This window comes from Phyllopteryx taeniolatus, chromosome 3 (genome assembly GCF_024500385.1).
Source record: "Phyllopteryx taeniolatus isolate TA_2022b chromosome 3, UOR_Ptae_1.2, whole genome shotgun sequence".
In the NCBI taxonomy this organism is placed as follows: Eukaryota; Metazoa; Chordata; class Actinopteri; order Syngnathiformes; family Syngnathidae; genus Phyllopteryx; species Phyllopteryx taeniolatus.
Genome location: NC_084504.1, coordinates 18,741,863 through 18,763,283, shown reverse-complemented (window position 1 = coordinate 18,763,283; position 21,421 = coordinate 18,741,863). Strand labels below are relative to the sequence as shown.

Below are 21,421 nucleotides of genomic sequence, written 5' to 3'. Positions count from 1 at the left end.
GTTTGTATGTGCCCTGCGATTGGCTGGCAACGAGTTCAGGGTGTACCCTGCCTCCTGCCCGATGATAGCTGGGATAGGCTCCAGCACTCCCGCGACCCTTGTGAGGATAAGCAGTACAGAAAATGGATGGATGGATGGATGAGAAAACAACAACTGAAACAAAGTGATCTACAAAAATAAAATAAAACGTTAAACATAAAACAAATATAAAAAGTAAATAAATGTTGCACATTTAAAATTATCAAAAACAAAATCATTCGGTGACATCGAGAATATCCTGCAGCGCCTCTATTGTGTCTTTCACATTGATATACAGTAAAATAAAATAAAATAAGATAGATTACAGGCGTATGGGGCATCCAGTCACTTTCTAGGTGAATAGTAGTTCTATTTAAATATTGTCATGGAGACTTTTGAATAAGTATGAGGACTTTATCACACACTGCTGCTGGTATAGATAAGTGGGCTTGGTCACCTCAGGAGAAAGCCTGATAAAAACAAATAGATTATAGAATAGAAGCAGTATATACAGTAGTAAATAGAAGTCGTCTCGATGAGGTCCCAACATTGTGGTTTTTCCATACCCATTACTGTATAAGCAGAATGCAAACCATGAGGAACAAAATGTAGATACAAGGGAAAATAATATTCGCAAAATTATATAGCAGTAAGTTAAAAATAATTTTAGTAATGAATAGAAAAATTATTAAATAACATGAATTTAAAAAAAAAATCCATAATCCAAAAAACTAAATATTTAAATGAGTGAAGAGAAAACTGCCCTATGTGGACAAAATGGGTATAATGAATACAAAATTAACTTAAAAATGCTCATCATGTAACATTGTTATATTGAAATCATGTAACCTATTACATTAATAAACAACAGCATGATCTTTTCATTGAAGATGTGCACTTTTATTCTTAGTCTATGATTCAAACACTTGTGCAAGGTTGTTCTTGTTTGAAAAATAAACATTTCATAAATTGGGCAGCACAGTGAGCTAGTGGTTTGCACATCTACCTCACATCTGCGAGGTTCAGGTTTCGAATCGCAACTCTGGTCTTCCTGTGTGGCATGCGTTTTCTCATCAGGCTTGTGTGACCTTCCTCCCAAAACATGCGTTAGGTTAATTAAAGACAGAGTGTAAATGGTTGTCTATAGTCAACTAGGATAGGCCACAGTTCACCTGTGACAATGTGGACGAGCAGCATCGAAAATGGATGGATGGAAATTAACCATATTGTATCAATGACCATTGGCTGAAACTGCAGGTACAATTGCTATAAGAGTGTGAGCAAATCATTGTGATGTGTCATAATGTTTTCTCACCTATAAGGAAACGAATCAGTTGCAAGACCGGTTATGGAAACACTGTGCTGCCCTAGATTTAAGAGTGCCTAACATTGGGAGAAACATTGAAATACTTGGGGGCTCTTATTCAGACAGGGGCGCAGAAAACAAGACTTATCAGATATCAGTTTCCTAGGCAAGAGAATACTCATAAACCACAAACCTTTATTAGCATATTTCAATGAGACAAACATTTCACTACACTAATTGTGAATACATAACATGTTGCATTCGCTCATTACCAATCTTCTCGAGTCATATGACAACTTCGAAAAATGAAGCCCAACTTAAATAGCCGCACCAGCTTCCCATGCTCAGAGTACATAACGAGACATAAGAAAATCAGGTCTATTCGATAAGAGTGTTTCGAAGGAGTGAAACAGTGACAAGACATCTATTGTATAGCATCAACTTCTGTTGCACACGTATTCAACACGCACTCATGCACACAAACAGTACCAGCACAAGCAGTATTAACAATTGTCATATGAATTCCAGTGCTCCTGCCACTTAAAGATGGATAGGTGTGTAATTAAGTACATATTAAAAGTAACAAAAACATGCTTTGTAAAAAGGCAGAAAGAGGCGAATGCCCACATAAATTTAAAAAAAACAAAAAAACAATTTGTCCAACTTTTCTGGGTAGTATTGTTTCTTCTGTAGGAAAATAGGACCATTTTATTTGGCAGGTATCTGACATGACATGAACACAATAACAAACACATTTTTGCAGCTCAGTCACACTTCCTGTCCGAGACACCTTTTGTACAATATGGCGAGGCTCTTGAACAAGAGTTTATAGGTTTATTGGGAGTGTTGGTGATCCCAGGCCATCTTCCAGCCACGGCACAGAAGAAGGGGAGCAACGCTGCGCGGAGCGCCGATGGATTCGGCGAAGTCGCAGCACGTACAAGATGATAGACAAAACGACAATGAAGAAACAGACCAGCAATAAGTAGAGATTGTTGACAACTGAGAAGCTATGCCGCCAGTGGGAGTGCACTCCTTTGAGACTTTCTTGCTGGATGTCCCTGAAAAATAAGGCCAAAAAAAAAAAAGTTTGTGACATTATAGAACTAAAATCCTGGCACATAGAGTTGACGGAACACTTCCTTTGAGGCTCACACAGCGCAATGTTTACCATGGATAAACATCAAAACAAACACACCAGCTCTTCATAAATACATAAATAAAAATTCATAAACCCCAACTACAGTAAATAAACAATACTTGCTGAACAAGCAAAAGGATATCACGAGAGAAAGATAAATAAGTAATTAGTGCAGTAAAAAATTTATAGTTTGCATGTTCTTCCTGTGCTTGGGGAGGTTTTCTTTGGGTAACATCGTCTTCTGCCACATTTCAAAAAATATGCATGTTAGGTTGATTGAAGACTTGAAGAATTTGCCTGTAGGCGTGAATGTGAGTAGAAATGGTTCTTTGTCTATGTGCCCTGCATTTGTCTGGCGATCAGTCCAGGGTGCCCCCCGTCTCGTGCCAAAAGTTAGCTGGGAAATGCTCCAGCTATAGAAAATACAGGGATGGAATATATAAGTTAATGATCTTACCTCAAAGGAAGAAAGCGTGTTCGGAAGAGAATAGCTCCAAGAGTCCACTGGACTTCCTTATCATATACCAAAAATGCAGTTTTCAGGTTTTTGTAGTCAGGAGGGAAAGAGAAGCCCGAGTGTAATACTTCATACATCCATGCAGATTTAAAACACTGGTACCTGCAGACAAGTAAGAACATAAAACAAGTATAATCACATACTGTACATCTCCTGGGTATTGTAAAAAAAAAAACTGGACTAGCAATTTGTTTGCGCACAGGGTGATGCCAATGCTAGCAGTTCCTGCAATTGGCAGTGTGTGTTCTGACAATAATGAGGCAATAGCCACCGGTAAATGCCAGTGTAGTTACGGTGCAACATAAAATTTACAATAAAACATTTATGTTTGCCTGTCTGTCCATATGCTAGTTAACAAGCTTAATTGATAGAGAATAGTAGACTGGTCAACATTCAGGACTATCATTTGCTTTATGGGGACGGACGGACGGGAAAGGACAAAATAAATCTCTTCATCTGCAGCTTCTGCCTGTCACTATACATCGCTGGAATAGATAGGTGAACAAAGATAAACAGTGGTGTGAAAAAGTGTTTGTTTTAACGGGGGGGAAATCACTTTTTTCTATACAGGGCCATCTAGGTTTTGATTAATTTTTTTCCCCCCCTTAATCATAAAAAAACATTTTAAAACTGCATTTTGTGTTTAGTTGTGTTGTCTTTCACTAATATTCAAATTTGTTTGATGAAGGGAAACATTTAAGTGTGACAAACTTGGAAAAAAAAGAGAGAAATTAGTAAGGGGGCAAACACATTTCACGCAACTATATTTGTAATGAATAAATAATTCACAAATTCAGTTAAATTGGTTAATTTCCCACAGCACCCCATCTGACCTCTCACGGCATACACTAGAATGCCACGGGACCATCGTGGGGAATCACTGGGAGAGCATGTACCCCAAGTGTGGGAAAAGTACCTATTGCCCCTCCATTCTTTTATCTGGCCGAGCGAGCATTACACATAAAATCACTGTGTTGGTAAAATTAGTAGCTGGACTATTCAGCCATTAACTTTAAAATAAGTCAAAGTAATCCAATAAATATGTACACATTTGTACAAATAGTAATTTGTTTTAAGTCTTATTTTTAGGCTTTACCGGAAGCAACCTTTTTACTTGCAAACTCTAATAGTGATTTAGATTGCCCAATATTGCAAAAGATAACAGCTTCTACAATGTGTGTGCATTTGCACCTTTTCGGCTTGTGTGGGGAACTTACTGGAGTCTATGGAGATCAGCGTGGGAAGCGTACAAACCAGAGTCAAAGCACTCCCTCAGAGTCTTCCACTGGGTGGCACAGTAACTCTGAAAATGGAAAATGTTAAGCTACATTAACAGCAAGTCATCACTAGAGGGTTATGTTCCTTTCTTCACAAGGATTATTAGAGTTACAGGCTTATGTACTGTATTCATGCATGTGATGTGTGCACGCTGGCAGTTAATCATTAAGCTTCATTAGTAATCATTGGAGGGCAATTTGTGTAAACAATCTAATGAAAAATCATATGCATGTTACAAATGATTAATTCATAAGGCATGTTGCAGTTTACTTTGGCAGCCTGGGCATATTTGGATGCGTTATAGTCTCCACCCATGCGCAGCACGTCCTCTGTGCAGTAGTAGAACTCAGAGAAGCCATAGAACTGGCTGTTGCTATAGTCAATTGCCGGCTGGAAGATGCCGCTCAGAGATGTTTGAGTCTCATTGGTGCGGTTGAGGAAGGGTTGAAGCACGTGTCTGCACTGGTCAAAGTCGCCTGTGCCTAGCACATGAAGTTTCTGTTCATGGGTGCCGATCTGGTCCTGCAGGTCTGTGGGAAGACAGGGGTCCAGGAGGGGGGAGTCTGCCGTCTCGCCGATACGCTGACCAAACAGCCTGGTGAAATTGGACAGATATGTTCATGCAAGGAAAATGAGTTTAACTATTAGGCGCTGTCTGCAGCTCTCACTTATTTCGAGTTGTGGTGCTTTTGACGAGGCTCTGCTCATATTTCTGGCGTGCAGCATTTCCTCCAAAACCCAGGAAGGTGGAAACGTACACACGGTACACATGATCTGTGCGATGGGCATCACATCCCAGATTAAATTCCGCCAGTAAATTCTTGGCCACTTCCTCCTATAGGGCAAATAAATGACATCACTGATTGACGAGAGTGGGTGAATTTTTCACAGTACATACAAATATGAGGATATGTATGCTTCATTAGGTACACTTAAATAATGAGATCCAACACAAGTACTGCTTTAAAAATAGTTTCTATTGACACTGTCTGAAATATATTAATTTAAACAAAATTATTTTATTGTTGTTGTTGTTTGCAGTAGTGTGAGAGGTACTGAGATACATTTCTCATATTTTGCCCCTCTTCTACACTGAACAGTAGGTCACCGTAATAAATTAAATTTCAATTACTCGCCCTTTCACAATGTCAATCAAAAGTGAACATTATTATCTTTTAAAGGCACAATTTCTAATACAGTGCTTGCATTTTATCCAATTAGATAGTGCCGGTGTTTCTAATGAAAATTCCAGCGAGGGTATATTCCTCCATCCATCCATTTTCTTCCGCTTCTCCAAGGTCGGGTCACGGGGGCAGCAGCTTAAGCAGGGAACCCCAGACTTCCCTCTCCCAAGCCACTTTGTCCAGCTCTTCCGGGGGGATCCCAGCAGAGTGTCATAGTCTCTCCAGTTTGTCCTGCGTCGTTCCCAGGGCCAACTCTCATTGGAAAAGAATCCAACTTCCTGCCGGCAATGCGGACCAAACTCTGACACCGGTCATACAGGGACCAAACAGCCTGTATCAGGGAGTCTGGCACCCCATACTCCCGGAGCACCCACCACAAGACTCCCCGAGGGACACGGTCGAACGTCCACAAAACACATGTAGACTAGTTGGGTAAACTCCCATGGACCCTCGAGGATCCTGCTGAGGATGTAGAGCTAGTCCACTGTTCCACAGCCAGGACGAAAACCATACTGCTTTTCCTGAATCTGGGATTCGATTTCCTGATGAACCCACACGATGTTGCAAAGGTGTGTCAACCAGGACAGCCCCACAACATCCAGAGCCTTTCGGAAGTCAGGACGGATCTCATCCACCCCTGGGGCCTTGCCACCGAGGAGCTTTTTAACTACCTCGGTGACTTCAACCCCCAGAAATAGAAGAACCACCCACCCCCTTGCCCACCAATGTCCGGGCGAAGGAAACTGAAGTCCATTTATTATATTTATCATAGGGAGTATTTTGAGCTGTGCTTTGTCTGGTCCTTCACCTACCAACCCTACGAGGGGGGTAAAGCCCCAGATAACTTCGCTCCTAGGATTATTGGGACACACAAACCCCTCCCCCACGATAAGGTGACAGCTCAGAGAGGGGAGGGTATATTCATTATCATCAAAGGTGGGATTTAATGAAACAAATATCGGGTGTGTGTGTCCCAAATAAATCTACATATTTTGAAATGTGATTATTTCAGTAAGTGCATATCCTCGACCGAGGCAAACAAAGTTAAAAAGGCATTATATATATATATATAAATTCCAAGAACAAACAACATATATAAATGGATATAGATTTCATAACCCATTTTACAAAACTTCACAAATGCTCAGTTTTTACGACACCTGGGAACTGATTTAAATTGTCCAAAAAAAATGCATCATAACTTGAAGCTTCTCTTGTTAAAATTCAACAATCAGCTATTTAATAGGCTATGGAATGAGGTTTTTTTAAAGACACCATGTAATATCATATGGTATGATGGCTGTAGTGTATTGCGACACTAACAATTCTTTACCCTCAATTGTGTTTGAAGGTCTTTTACTACATACGTTTAGTAGGATACCCTCCTATTGAGTCATGCAGCAGGCTTACAGTGGGTACGGAAAGTATTCAGACCCTCTTAAATTTTTCACTCTGTTATATTGCAGCCATTTGCTAAAATCATTTAAGTTCTCCCCCACCCACCCACAATGTACACACAGCACCCTATATTGACAGAAAAAAACTGATTTGTTGAATTGTTTTTGCAGATTTATTAAAAAAAGAAAACCTAAAATATCACACTGCTATAAGTATTCAGACCCTTTGCTGTGACACTCCTATATTTAACTCGGGTGCTGTCCATTTATTCTGATCACTCTTGAGATGGTTCTACACCTTCATTGGAGTCCAGCTCTGTTTGATTATACTGATTGGACTTGATTAGGAAAGCCATACACCTGTCTATATAAGACCTTACAGCTCACAGTGCATGTCAGAACAAATGAGAATCATGAGGTCAAAGGAACTGCCTGAAGAGCACAGAGACAGAATTGTGGCAAGGCACCGATCGGGCCAAGGTTACAAAAAGATTTCTGCTGCTCATAAGGTTCCCAAGAGCATAGTGGCCTCCATAATCCTTACATGGAAGACGTTTGGGACGACCAGAACCCTTCTTAGAGCTGGCCATCCGGCCAAACTGAGCAATTGGGGGAGAGGAGCCTTGGTGAGAGATGTAAAGAAGAACCCAAAGATCACTGTGGCTAAGCTCCAGAGATGCAGTCGGGAGATGGGAGAAAGTTCTAGAAAGTCAACCATCAGTGCAGCCCTCCACCAGTCGGGGCTTTATGGCAGAGTGGCCCGACGGAAGCCTCTCCGCAAGACACATGAAAGCCCGCATGGAGCTTGCTAAAAAACACCTGATGGACTCCAAGATGGTGAGAAATAAGATTCTCTGGTCTGATGAGATAGAACTTTTTGGCTTTAATTCTAAGCGGTATGTGTGGAGAAAACCAGGCACTGCTCATCACCTGTCCAATACAGTCCCAACATGGAAGCATGGTGGTGGCAGCATCATGCTGTGTGGGTGCTTTTCAGCTGCAGGGACAGAACGACTGGTTGCAATCGAAGGAAAGATGAATGCGGCCAAGTACAGGGCTATCCTGGACGAAAACCTTCTCCAGAGTGCTCAGGACCTCAGACTGGGCCGAAGGTTCACCTTCCAACAAGACAATGACCCTAAGCATACAGCTAAAATAACAAAGGAGTGGCTACGGAACAACTCCGTGACTGTTCTTGAATGGCCCAGTCAGAGCCCTGACTTAAACCCAACAGAGCATCTCTGGAGAGACCTGAAAATGGCTGTCCTCCAACGTTCACCATCCAACCTGACAGAACTGGGGAGGATCTGCAAGGAGGAATGGCAGAGAATCCCCAAATTCAGGTTTGAAAAACTTGTTGCATCATTCCCAAAAAGACTCATGGCTGTTTTAGCTCAAAAGGGTGCTTCTACTAAACACTGAGCAAAGGGTCTGAATACTTCTGGCTGTGTGATATTTCAGTTTTTCTTTTTCCGAAATCTGCAAAAATTTCCACAATTCCGTTTTTTATGTCAATATCGGATGCTGCGTGTATGTTAATGAGGAAAACAAATGAACTTAAATGATTTTGGAAAATGGCTGCAATATAAAAAAGAGTGAAAAATTTAAGGGGTCTGAATACTTTCCGTACCAACTGTGTAGTAAGTGAGGAATGACGAGCAGATGGTCTTCACAAGATAAGAATGATGCACACATTGTTTGCCAGGGAGCAGAAGAAAGTGAGTGACACAACCAAAGAGTACAATAACAAAAGAAATGGTTATGGATAATAACCTGTTCTGGAGATGCAAAGCTTACAGTTTTGGGCACTTCAAATGCTATCTGTGTGGAAACTCCACCCATGTCCAAAACACCAGCAGTCCTTTTTCGCACCAGCCGCTCCTGTTGATCACTGCCCGGGACGTTGACCTCTACAACAGCTTCGCCATCTTGACAGGACAGCAGGACACAGGTAAGAACGAAGGTACAGAATGTCATAACTGTAACTGAAAATCCTAATGTTGCACATCTTTTACTGAATTAACAAAAAGAGAACACAATTTAATGAGAAATTGGTAAAATACTACTCATTTTTGTCCTTACCATTGCGTGCATGATCAAATTTTCCAAGGACAAAGTTGATTCCAATCCACGCATAGACCCCTGAGATCAATGAGAACACCTTTGGGTGTTAATACACTATGTAAAAAATTACATGTGAACAAAAATCAGGTATACCAGGGTTTTCAAAGTGAGAGTCTCCCCTCAGAAATCATAGCTTGAGTCTAGTTTGTGTTTCTACTGTCGCACCCTTGGAGCTATCCATGCATCCATTTTCTATCACTCATTCTGTTCACGGTCACGGGTGAGCTGAGGTTTATCCTAGTTAAAAGGCGAGTGGCGGTGTATGTCCTGGACTGGTCACCGGCCAATCGCAGCACACATATAGACAAATACCCATTCCCACTCTCATGCACACCTATGGACAATTTAGAGTATTCATTGAACATACAATGCATGTTTTTGTAATGTGGGAGGAAGCCAAAATACCTGGATAAAACCTACACGAGCACAGGGAGAGCAGTCACGCAAAGGCTTGAGCAGAGATTCGAACCCAGGACCTCGGACCATGAGACAGATGTGCCATCTACATGTATCACATGCATTGGAACTATCCATCCATCCATTTTCTGAGCCGCTTCTCCTCACTAGGGTTGCGGGCGTGCTGGAGCCTATCCCAGCTATCATCGGGCAGGTACACCCTGAACTGGTTGCCAGCCAATCGCAGGGTACGTACAAACAACCATTCGCACTCACAGTCACACCTACGGGCAATTTAGAGTTTTTCAATTAACCTACCATGCATGTTTTTGGGATGTGGGAGGAAACCGGAGTGCCCGGAGAAAACCCACGCAGGCACGGGGAGAACATGCAAACTCCACATAGGCGGGGCCGGGGATTGAACTTCGGTCCTCAGAACTGTGAGGCTGACGCTCTAACCAGTCGCCCACCGTGCCGCGCATTGGAACTAATTTCATTTAAAATTGTTAATTTTTATTTTACTGAAATAAAAATGTCTTAATTACATTTCTAATGAAATAAAATGTAAAAAATATGCAGTAACTTTTAACCATTTACACTGTTTTCTTCTTTATTTCTACCAAACTGGTGTGCCTGACATTTTTGACAACCGCTGTGGTAGATGCAAACTGATGATAGACTGACTGCATAACATTTTGAGCCTAAATAGGATTAAATTTGCCACTATGGGTGTATGTATTAGAACATTTGCAAAAAGATTGAAGCCGCTTCTTGGACCCCCTCATTAGCTCAGATAAGCTCCAGCTGCATGTGACCCTGCTAGGATAAGCACTAATTGATGGATGGAAAAACATGGGTCACCAACATGGTGCCTACGGGGATCAGGTCACCCCTAAGGGGAAGAAGTGAGATAACAGAAAATCCTGGCAGGCCAAGTCAATTCTGTCACTGAAAAAATGTGGTGGAATTGAATAGAAGAGAAAAAGAAAGTGAACCCTATATACAGTGGTTCTTAACCTTGTAAGAGATACTGAACCCCACAAGTTTTCACTGAACCCTTTCGATTTTGAAAAATAAAATTTTATTTTCAAATTCAAAACATAGGTACATATTATTTCAGTGCACAAAATGAAACATGCTCAGTTGGGGGTGGGGGGGGGGGGTGCTTACTCAATATGTACTGCAAATCAATATAACTTTTGCTGTTGCCTCACAGAATAAGTTCAGGAACGCTCAGCTTCACCTTGACAAGTGCCACTCTCATCGAGTTCGTAACTAAGTCTGTTCCTTTTCTTCGTTTTTAAGTCTACCATTCTCGAAAAGCATTGCTTCCAAAGACTTTGTTTCAAGAAATTGCTAGTGCTATTAGTAAGAACATATAATTAAAAGGTAACTTAAGCAAATGTATTATTTCAGAAATGTGTATCTTCGCATTAATCAGTGTAGTACCGGTAGCCTTCGGTTTAATGAAGGCTGGTGATCCCTGGTACACACCAACCTGCCACAACATTAGGACAATATAATGCTATCACAATGCCAATAAAAAGGCTGCATCAAACTTTTCTGCCTATACAAATGCTCAATTCTGATTTACATTGTAGAGGTATTACTATAATAATATGTTTGTTATTGTGGTTGTAGGTTCTCGTGGTGCAGAACTACACCGCATCATAATGAGACCTGTTTCTAATATTATGGACAGAGTGTATTACATTACCTTCTTGTTTTCCGGAAATTACTTCAACGTGGGAATCCGAGAAGAGGAAGTTGAAGTGGACCGGGATGTCAGTGCGCAGATCTTCCAATATAGCCTCTTGCTGGCTGAAGACAAAAACAACACCTTAATTAATTTTTGAAAGCATTACAGTAGTACCTCAACCTACAATTGACACGACTTAAGAATTTTTCGAGGTATGAGTCGTCGCTAGGCAAATTTTTTTTGTCGAGTTGCAAGCCAAAATTTGAGTTACGAGCGCTAGCTGTGGTGGCAGCGAACTTGACAACAAGCAGCGGTTTGGCAGAGAGTGAACAATTCTTCAAAAAAGAGGAAGTGCTTGCTTCAAGCTGTTTATTTCCACTTCCAGTTGAAGTTCTCTGTGAAAGTAAATATCAAACAAAGATAATTACTTTACTTAACATCGATCTGATCGGCATCGGGCAATAATTAGCATGTTATGCTGATCGGCTTTAATGTCATAATTCGCCGATCCGATCAATGCTCCGCAAAAGACATTTACTCCGCGTCGCCGTTGTATACACTATATTTGAATCCAAAAGCTAGTTTATTTTTAGCCTTGTCGCATGTCTTTAGACGTCATTTACGATCACTGGGCTTTGTGGAATCAAACGCGACCGGATACACTCGTTACCACGGCCACGACATCATCAATGGATCGCGCGTGTATTGTGATGGTCAAAAAAAGAAGAAAATCGGGAAAAACGTGTGTTGGTGATCACTGGTGCTCGGGAGAAGACGTTCGTTCAAGGATTGCTTGTGGTATGTTCACATACTTTTAATACGATACGGCTCACAAGCAGCCAACAAAGCATTATGGCGCCTAGCAAGCTACTGCTAGCACTAACGGTTGTATGTAAACATGCCAGCTTTATGTTGAATCATGCTCTAAAGTTTCAGTGTGTGTGAAATAATTTAATTACAATAAAGTCATTTAATTAAAGTAAGTTAGTACTCATTATTTCTGCCACGTAATGTTGGTTTGACCTGACTGATTAGAATACATGACTGACTAGAGAATATTATTGAAGATACTCAGTATACAAGTATATACAATAAATGAACAAGTAATTTAAATAGACAATTTAAATAGATTATCGTTTTTGTTTTTTTTAACTCGCTGATCAGTCATCGACCCCAAAAATCCTGATCGTGTAAAGCCTAATAATTACACATGTATTTAACAAGACGACATTAACTTTGTCTTATGAAAGCTTAGCTTAATGCTAACACAAAATGCAAAACACTATAGACAGGCTAACGAAGCTAGAATCAATGCTGTGGCAATTACAGTGGGGCGTATTTAGTCAGCCCCCACAAGTTCTCCCACTTAAAAGATGAGCGAGGCCTGTAATTTTCATCATAGGTATACCTCACCTATGAGAGACAAAATGAGAAGGGAGAAAAAAAAATTAAATTCCAGAAAATCACTTTGTATGATTTTTCAAGAATTTTTTAGCAGATTATGGTGGAAAATAAGTATTTGGTCACCTACAAACAAGCAAGATTTCTGGCTCTCACAGACCTGTATCTTCTTTTAAGAAGCTCCTCTGTCCTCCACTCATTACACTAAAGACACCTGACCACAACCTCAAACAGTCACACTCCAAACTCCACTATGGCCAAGACCAAAGAGCTGTCAAAGAACACCAGAAACAAAATTGTAGACCTGCACCAAGCTGGAAAGACTGAATCTGCAATAGGTAAGCAGCTTGGTGTGAAGAAATCAACTGTGGGAGGAATTATTAGAAAATGGAAGACATTGAAGACCACTGATAATCTGCCTCGATCTGGGACTAAACGCAAGATCTCACCCCGCGGGGTCAAAATGATCACAAGAAAGGTGACAAAAAAAATCCCAGAACAACACAGCGGGACCTAGTGAATGACCTGCAGAGAGCTTGGACCAAAGTAACAAAGGCCTCAAATCCTGAAGTGCAAGAAGTGCCCCCCTGCTTAAACCAGTACATGTCCAGGCCCGTCTGAAATTCTCTAGAGAGCATTTGGGTGATCCAGAAGAGGATTGGGAGAATGTCACATGGTAAGATGAAACCAAAATAGAACGTTTTGGGAAAAACTCAACTTGTCGTGTTTGGAGGAGAAAGAATGCTGAGTTGCATCCAAAGAACACCATACTTACTGTGGCGCATGGGGGTGGAAACGTCATGGTTTGGGGCTGTTTTCCGCAAAGGGACCAGCATGACTGATCGGTCGGTGTAAAGGAAAGAATGAATGGGGCCATGTATCATGAGATTGTAAGTGAAAACCTCTTTCCATCAGCAAGGGCATTGAAGATGAAATGTGGCTTTCAGCATGACAATGATCCCAAACACACCACCTGGGCAATGAAGGAGTGGCTTCGTAAGAAGCATTTCAAGGTCCTGGGGCCTCATGTACAAAGACTTGCGTGGATTTCCTACTGAAACATGGCATACGGTCAAATCCAGAAAACGTCGTACGCACAAAAATATCCAGATTGAGACGCTGCTCAATGAAGTGGAGGCGTGCAAGAAAATACTCTTTGGCACGCTGTCTTCTGGCGTTAACACGAAAGAGGAGTGAATGGGACAGCTGAACTAAAAACAAGAAGTGGTCAGACATAAAGGTGGATGTGAAGTGGAGGACAGCTGCCCACCGCCAAAGTGTGGCCAAAACAGGCAGAGGAACCGGCATGGAGGGCCTCACCCCGTTTGAGGAGAGAGTCGGTGCAATCATGGGTGACACTGCTCTCCCATGTGGCTGACTGATAACTCCCAAGGTAAATGCCATGTATTTTCATAACTCACAACAAATGTGTTCATGCAGTAACCTACACTCAGCCCTATATGAGATAAAAGTTCATGCGTAAATGTTGTATGTATGGTATTTGTAATGAATCTTTTGAATTCAAATAGAAGCATGTCAGCATATTACATAGGATATCAAAAACTTTGACTCCTGTTTGATTACTCAATTTATTACTTTAAGACACAGGAGAGGACACGCAGTCGCAGCCAGGCGCCATAGTCGGGAGATTCGTCCAGTGTCTCTGGTGTCACAGACGTGGAGGATTCCTCCACCGTCCCTGGCATCACCGGTGTCACAGATGCAGAGGATTTGTCCACCGTTCCTGGCGTCTCCGGCATCTACAGAGTCTCTTGACGCAATTACGGTCCAACAACCGGCTGCTGCTGCCCGCTTGACTGGCCGTGTCCTCACCCGTGCACACTGATGAAGAGAGTCCTTTTGTATTTACTTAATTTGAACATGTACATTGGTTGCACATGATTAAAATGGCATCATTTTAGTGGTGGAAAAGTGAAGCCTCATGAAGCACTGAGGTTTTCCAAACAATTGTGCCAAAAAAGATTCAAAGCTTCAAGGCTTCAGTGATGGTGACATCTGGTGGACAACTGAAGCCATATCAACCTCTGAAGAGCACGACTGAAGCGCTGGCACTGTTTCCCATGACAGCAATAAAGTTGAGAGAAGTATGTATGGTAATTCAAGTGTTTTGTTCATTCGTACCAAATAATGATTATATCATCATTCAATAAAATATGCAGATGCTCTCCCCCATACTCTAAAACACATTCCAGGTTAACCCAAAGAATAAATTAAATGCCATGAGCCAATGACACATACTCAAAGACTATGACCCAATCAAAAGCTTCGAAACATTTTGAAGCAATGAAGCGAAACTTTGAACGTCATCGGTAACGTGACAGTGGTGTTATGATACAAGCTCCGACACAGCATTTCGAATCCGCTCCGCTTCAGGAAGAGTGATACAAGCTACAAAGCCTCGGTATCATTTGCCCATCACTACATAATTTACCCCTCTTCTCCTAAAAAAAATTCATCTTAACACATTTTAATCATGTGCAACCGATGTACATGTTCAAATTAAGTAAATTCAAAGGACATTTTTTTTCAGTGCATGTGCTGGAGTCACAAGAAGAGACTGTGAGGGAAATAGGCAGCATAAATGATCGCCTTGATCAATTAATAGGTGTCCTCACAAATATCAGTGATTCATTAAATACACTGGTTAAGAAGTGAATTCAGAGTCCTTGCCTCTTTTACACTGTTGAAATCAAATGTCAGGCATGAATTGTTCTTCAGTACTAATTGTTCATGTGTCCCTGATGTGCAGATTTATTATAGGTTTCCCAGCATCACCTCTTAAGGCCTCTTTATACTCCCTAGATCGCGTGGCCGACAACGCCCGCATTGCATCACGTGATCGACGAATTGCCCTGCGCAGCACCTCTGCGTAGCTTGCCACCCGACAAATAGTTGTTGCGCGTCAAACGCCGCGGAGATCATCTCTCGTGATTGGTCCGTTTTAGTCACATGCTGTGATGACATACCAGCATGACCCTTGGTTCTACATACCATCTACGTCGCCGCCTTCTCGATCGATTTTGCAGCATAATTAAACGTATCATGGGAAGTACTTTGAAGAAAATTGTATTTCGATTTTAGCGATGATGCTACAAGCGTGTTCAGCTGTTATATCTGCCAAAGGTGGCTACTTTAAATGAGTTAAATGTTTGAAATACATTTTTGTTTGTATATTGATTCCATGATTTCTTTTGTAACTCTAAAAGTATATTTGTTCTGTGCTTTTATTTCACTGCATAAATTCCAGTTTAAAAAAAGCTGGTGTGTTCTAAAACCTTTGACCGTTAGTGTAAGTAAAGGCACCACTGCATTTCTTAACTTGAAAATATAACAGGATGCGTTCCAAGAAGTAATGGTGTGCAGACAGATTCAAGTGTACCTCTCAGGTAGAATTCTCATTCCAGCTGTACACAGGATGTAAAGGGGTGTTTCTATGTGCTTGTTTTTGGGAATGTGTTCGGCTGCAAAGCTCAGCAGTGGATAGATGTAGTCACTGGCTTTCTCTGGTGTTTGAGCCAGTTTAGAAATCCCTAAAAGCAACGAGATGTCTGAGCCACACCATACAACACAAACCATCCTGCTCATCACAATTAATTATTACTGTCATTCATTTAGAACGCATTGTCTTACCTGGCTTGATCTTCATTATCACAGATTTCCGATTTTGATCTCTCATTTGCCGAATGTCCAGGAGCTCGTGGGGATTGCCGTTGTGACTGGGCCAGCAGTACACGTACACCCTAGAGCCACTGCTGCCACAATCCACCACCAAGCCATAGTTCAGGTCAGGATTACTTGCATCTGTTCTGTCCATGTCAGTTACTCGTGCTATATGCCTATAAAGAGAAAAATATAGTTAACGTTAAATGTTGACAACACTAGCACACCACAACATTAGTTACATCTCCACTAAATCATAGCAGACACAATGCAAGAGCTTTTAGCTTAGCTTAAGCTGTCATGAGAGATGCCAGCAGACCTCATAAGACTAAACTGATAGCACGCACGAGAAAACTGTCTTTTTCCCAGATTCCATAAACATGCATACTAGGCTAATTGAAGACTAAATGGTCAGGAGGAGTGAATGTGAGCGTAAATGCCCTGGCAACCAGTCCAGGATGTACCTAAAGTCAGATTGGATAGGCTCCAGACCCTAACCTAACCCTAACCACCTGTAACCCTAACGACGACAAGCACCATAGAAAATGAATGGATGGATTTGGTACATAATGAAACATTTTGCGAGTTGTTACAATATTGCATGTGACTGCTTCAAATGTGAATGAGTTAACCTGTGAAAGTTGTTTTCCTTTGTGATCCAGCTGCCGGGCAACTTTCCAGTGACCAAAAACAGGTAAAGCGCTCCCAGTAGGAAGAGGAGCAGGCCGATGAAGAGCAGCTGCCTGAATGAAGGGAGCAAGAGGCGAGGAAGGATCTGGGATGGCAGGCTGAAATGCCAAGAGGCTGGGAAAAGGCAGGAAAAGCTGATCCTAACAGAAAATGAAGGGTGGCAGGATAAGTGCATCTGTGACAAGATGAACACACAAGTACATTTCTCATGACGTGTCAGAAAGGTTCCATAATTTCAAATCAAAACTACTACAAGTTTCCCCCTTGAAAGTAACCCCCTCTTTCATAGCCTTCCCTGCCAACCTGGGAGTACTCCTGGGAGGATTTTTCCAAGATTCTGCTCTGCTTTGTCATCACAGCCAACGTGGTGATGTCTTCAAAACGGGTCTCCATGATTACCCCCTTATCGTGCATTCACACCGGACGCAAATGTAACTATCCCCACAACGTGATAAAGTCAATGCAAACACGCAAATAATAAATAAAGAAAAAAATGATTGTTGCGGTTTGTCAGCACCCGGAACGTTTTGATAACTCCTGCTACCAATATCGGGACTGTACGAATAAAGAACAGGCCTGGAGGAGAGTTAGAGAGGAAGTTGGCGTATCTGGTAAATACTTGTTAACAGCGGTCGGGTTGTCCTTTACTGTGAATCAAGCTAGCAATAGCATTAGCCATACATTACACATGCATTACTCACTCACTCTCTCTGTCTCTCTCTCTCGCTCACTCACTTAAGAAAAAAACAGTATTGGTATCAACCACGGGAAGCACCTCCTCTTCTCCGGTACATGTGACACGAATGAAACCAATTCACCTTCGGCTACTGTGGTCAAACTCGAGTGAGTAAAGTCATTTCGCGTCCGGTGTTAATGCCCCGCTCGGGTAAGGGGTGGGTAATCACATAAAGTCAGGTCATCTGAGGAGGGAGTTTGCTCCAGCTCGGCGATGTTCTTTTCGACACTGAACAAAGCAAATGCTGCAGAACCTTCGATGTAAACATGCTGGTTGATCATCTGCCCAACATTGAAGGGGAAAACTCATAGTTTGTATAGGTGTAACAATTCATCTATTACACAGATGTATCAATTTAGATTCCTACGATCCAACTACAACCCCAATTCCAATGAAGTTGGGACGTTACGTTAAACATAAATAAAAACAGAATACGATGATTTGCAAATCATGTTTGACCTATATCTAATTGAATACACGACAAAGACATTTAATATTCAAACTGATAAACTTTATTGTTTTTAGCAAATAATCATTAACTTAGAATTTTATGGCTGCAACACGTTCCAAAAAAGCTGGGACAGGGTCATGTTTACCACTGTGTCACATCACCTTTTTCTTTTTCCCATTTTACACTTCATAATGCGCCAAACATTTTCAATGGGAGACAGGTCTGGACTGCAGGCAGGCCAGTCTAGTACCAGCACTCTTTTACTACGAAGCCACGCTGTTGTAACACGTGCAGAATGTGGTTTGCCATTGTCTTTCTGAAATAAGCAGGGGCGTCCATGAAAAAGACGTTGCTTCGATGGCAGCATATGTTTCTCCAAAACTTGTATGTACCTTTCATAATTAATGGTGCCTTCACAGATGTGTAAGTTACCCATGCCATTGGCACTAACACAGCCCCATACCATCACAGATGCTGGCTTTTGAACTTTGCGTCCATAACAGTCTGGATGGTTCTTTTCCTCTTTGGCCCGGAGGACACGACGTCCACAATTTCCAAAAACAATTTGAAATGTGGACTCGTCGTACCACAGAACACTTTTCCACTTTGCATCAGTCCATCTTAGATGAGCTTGGGCCCAGAGAAGCCGGCGGCATTTCTGGGTGTTGTTGATAAATGGCTTTTGTTTTGCATAGTAGGGTTTTAATTAAGTCGCTCGCTGTTTCTCCAACCACCTACTAAGGCGTCATGGAATTTTCACATTTATCGCCACCTGTTCCAACGTCAACTATCCTGGCACGTCTTGCAGCATTCCCATTGCAAAAGCAGCGAGAGGTAACGTTTTGGGAGCAGACTAATGCTACAAGATTACAACGGCAAAGTGTTTGCGTGTGGCACACGACTTTAAGAACAACAGCAGCAGAGCATAATTACTGTCACTTTACACTCAATAACATGCTTCATGTCAACATAAACACAAAACATCTTAGCCTCCACGAGTGGTTGGAAAAACACTACCCTATCCCTACTAAATGGTATGGTACCATTGTATTTCCTGCACATGTGTGCCAGCAGAGAGTTTTTAGTACAGGTGGCAACACCAAGCATGGAAGTGTTCTGTGGCCAGATCATATTGATAGTTGATTTTATTTTTTTTTAAATGAAAATAAAAATCTTCAGTCATTGAAGAATAGTTGGTTACACTTGATAAATATTAGTGAACTTCTGTTTGTTTGACAAAATGAGAGCAGCAGCAGGTTCAACCATTGCTCAATTTACCCGAAGAGATCTTGGTTTATTATTAATATTAATGTTGTACTTGTATCATTTCCATGTTGAAAAACAACATCAGAAGTAGCAGGTAAACCTGCTGTTAATCCAACCCGAACAGATGTTAGTTGCAACTTTATTTAAATACAGTGTGAACGCATTTGCCATTCATTGTTGTTTATTGCTGCCCTGCGATTGGCTGGCAATGAGTTCAGGGTGTACCCTGCCTCCTGCCAGATGATAGCTGGGATAGGCTCCAGCACTCCCCCGACCGACCCTTGTGAGGATAAGCGGCTCGGAAAATGGATGGATGGATGTTGTTTATTGCTCATCATAATCAATTTTACATGATTACCTTACAAAAACAACAGGAATCTAGAAAACCTAACCCACACTGTACAGTACAGTATTTATTTCACAGTCACACTGGTTGATTTTTTTCTTGGGCTAAAAAGTTACGATTTCAAACCACTTAACTCCACATTGTATCTAAATGAATCAATATCGTCTTTGAATCGAATCTGCAACAACAACAACAGTACGAATTGATTCGTTAAAAACAAAACATGACACACATAGTAGGTTGAGTTTGAAAAGCTACTTTAGTGACACACCTCGTAGATTAACATGACACAAACTAACCTGCCCATGATGAAGATTGTCCTCAGTGTCTCGGTCTCATTCGTTTGAAGCCATCAGTCACTAGGATTGGCGAAGAAGCGCCAGCTTTCGGACCACTCCATCCAGTTTTCCTCACGTCTCCCCATTACCCTACGTTGGCAAAATTGGATGTTTATAGACAGTAGAGTCGAGTTTCTCTGGGCCCCCCATGGGGGGGAGGGGGGGGGGCTATCTGCTGTAATTCTGATAGCTAATAAGGTGGCTTTTGGGTCGGTAACATAAGTTTCGATAAGGAAATCAAGCAGCTAGAACAGAACATTAACGAGGTTCAAAAAATTAAACCAGTCGCTCTTTGCTAGCATTAGCGTCACTCCTCTGCAGTGTTTGGTAGTGTACTTCAGCTTAAAAACAACATATATAACATATGTCGGGGTGACTAAAGTAGCTGCACGTATGCGCTAGCCAACATATCTCATACTTACATTTTAAAATGCCAAAGTCCTTCATTGTGTGACAGCAGATGCTAGCCGGCTCACGGAAACAAGTATGTGGCAAGTCCTCGGCGAATGACGTGTCATTACTAAGGGGGTGTGTTTAATTTAATACCCTGTTGGACGAGTATAAAAAGAAACACCATGGGAAGGGTGTAATGTAACGACACCGCCCAACTGCCGGTAAGTGTGGAATACATCATTCTCATTTGACAGGCAATGAATGTTTGTCAAGCACGAGTGTCAAAGTCATTTTAGTTTAAGGGCTACATTCTCCCAAAGTTGATCTCAAGTGGCCCTAATAAGCTATAAGTAACGACAATTCCAATTTTCCCCATTTTTTTGGGAGCAAATAATTACACGTACAGTTGGAAAATATTCACATTTACTTTCTAGCAAATCTTGTTTCAAACCAGGAATTTACAGATCACAGTATATGTACCTTTTATAAATCATTTTAAATGTAAACAAATTTCTGCATTGATCTGGAAATCTTGACCACCTCGACTGACGTCTCATCACACCATACAAACTAAAGTGGGAACATTATGCAAGTATTCGCCTGCCTTGTAAATATACACATAACAATACAAGCCGTGCCAGTGCATGAACAAAACGCAAAAGGCTTCCACCAAAACAACCTCTTTCCGCAGGCACACTACTGGTCTGTATCGTTTTACTAGACATGAATACAGTACTGTATATTGTATTTTAAAATTATTAATAATTAAATCAAAAAATGCAATTCAATTGCATATTATGAGAAATTTTCTCATAACATGCAATTGAATTAGAGGTGTCACAATTAATCGATTAATCAACAACTCCTTTAATAATCGATAAGTTGTTTAGAGCAGCTGTTGTTTAACTGAAAATTGTTGACATCTTCAGATTTCAGCCTTTTAACAGGAAATATTTTTGTTGGGTTAGGTCTGACAGCTGTTTTTAACAAATTTTTGGGTGCGGAATCCAAAACTGATCTCTTTATCACGTCAAGTTTTTGAACAAAGTGAGAACACAG

At 41.3% G+C, this 21,421-nt stretch overlaps 1 protein-coding gene across 4 annotated transcripts; it reads right to left on the bottom strand.

Annotated features, from left to right (window-relative positions):
* Nucleotides 1-1,499: 1,499 nt before the first annotated feature.
* entpd4 (ectonucleoside triphosphate diphosphohydrolase 4) lies at nt 1,500-20,531 on the bottom strand. 4 transcript variants are annotated; one of them, XM_061767318.1, is made up of 13 exons: nt 20,392-20,531; nt 19,931-20,059; nt 16,775-16,972; nt 16,113-16,318; nt 15,862-16,012; nt 11,079-11,182; nt 8,924-8,983; nt 8,615-8,769; nt 4,929-5,095; nt 4,531-4,855; nt 4,200-4,285; nt 2,923-3,084; nt 1,500-2,385 (listed from the first exon to the last, which is right to left on the bottom strand). In XM_061767318.1, exons 2-13 carry the CDS (start codon nt 19,936-19,938, stop codon nt 2,151-2,153), a joined length of 1,857 nt encoding a protein of 618 aa, XP_061623302.1. In that variant the 5' UTR covers nt 19,939-20,059; nt 20,392-20,531; the 3' UTR covers nt 1,500-2,150. The 4 variants fall into 4 exon arrangements, with proteins under 4 accessions (XP_061623302.1, XP_061623303.1, XP_061623304.1 ...); XM_061767319.1 differs by having other exon boundaries at nt 8,639-8,769; XM_061767320.1 differs by lacking the exon at nt 8,924-8,983.
* Between the last annotated feature and the right edge of the window lie 890 nt (nt 20,532-21,421).

Coding starts and splice junctions, on each gene's coding strand:
- entpd4 (XM_061767318.1), bottom strand. Junction 11,183..15,861: donor ATGAGAATTCTACCTGAGAG/GTACACTTGAAT, acceptor TTTTGTCTTCAG/CCAGCAAGAGGCTATATTGG. Junction 5,096..8,614: donor GCTTTGCATCTCCAGAACAG/GTTATTATCCAT, acceptor TTTGCCCTATAG/GAGGAAGTGGCCAAGAATTT.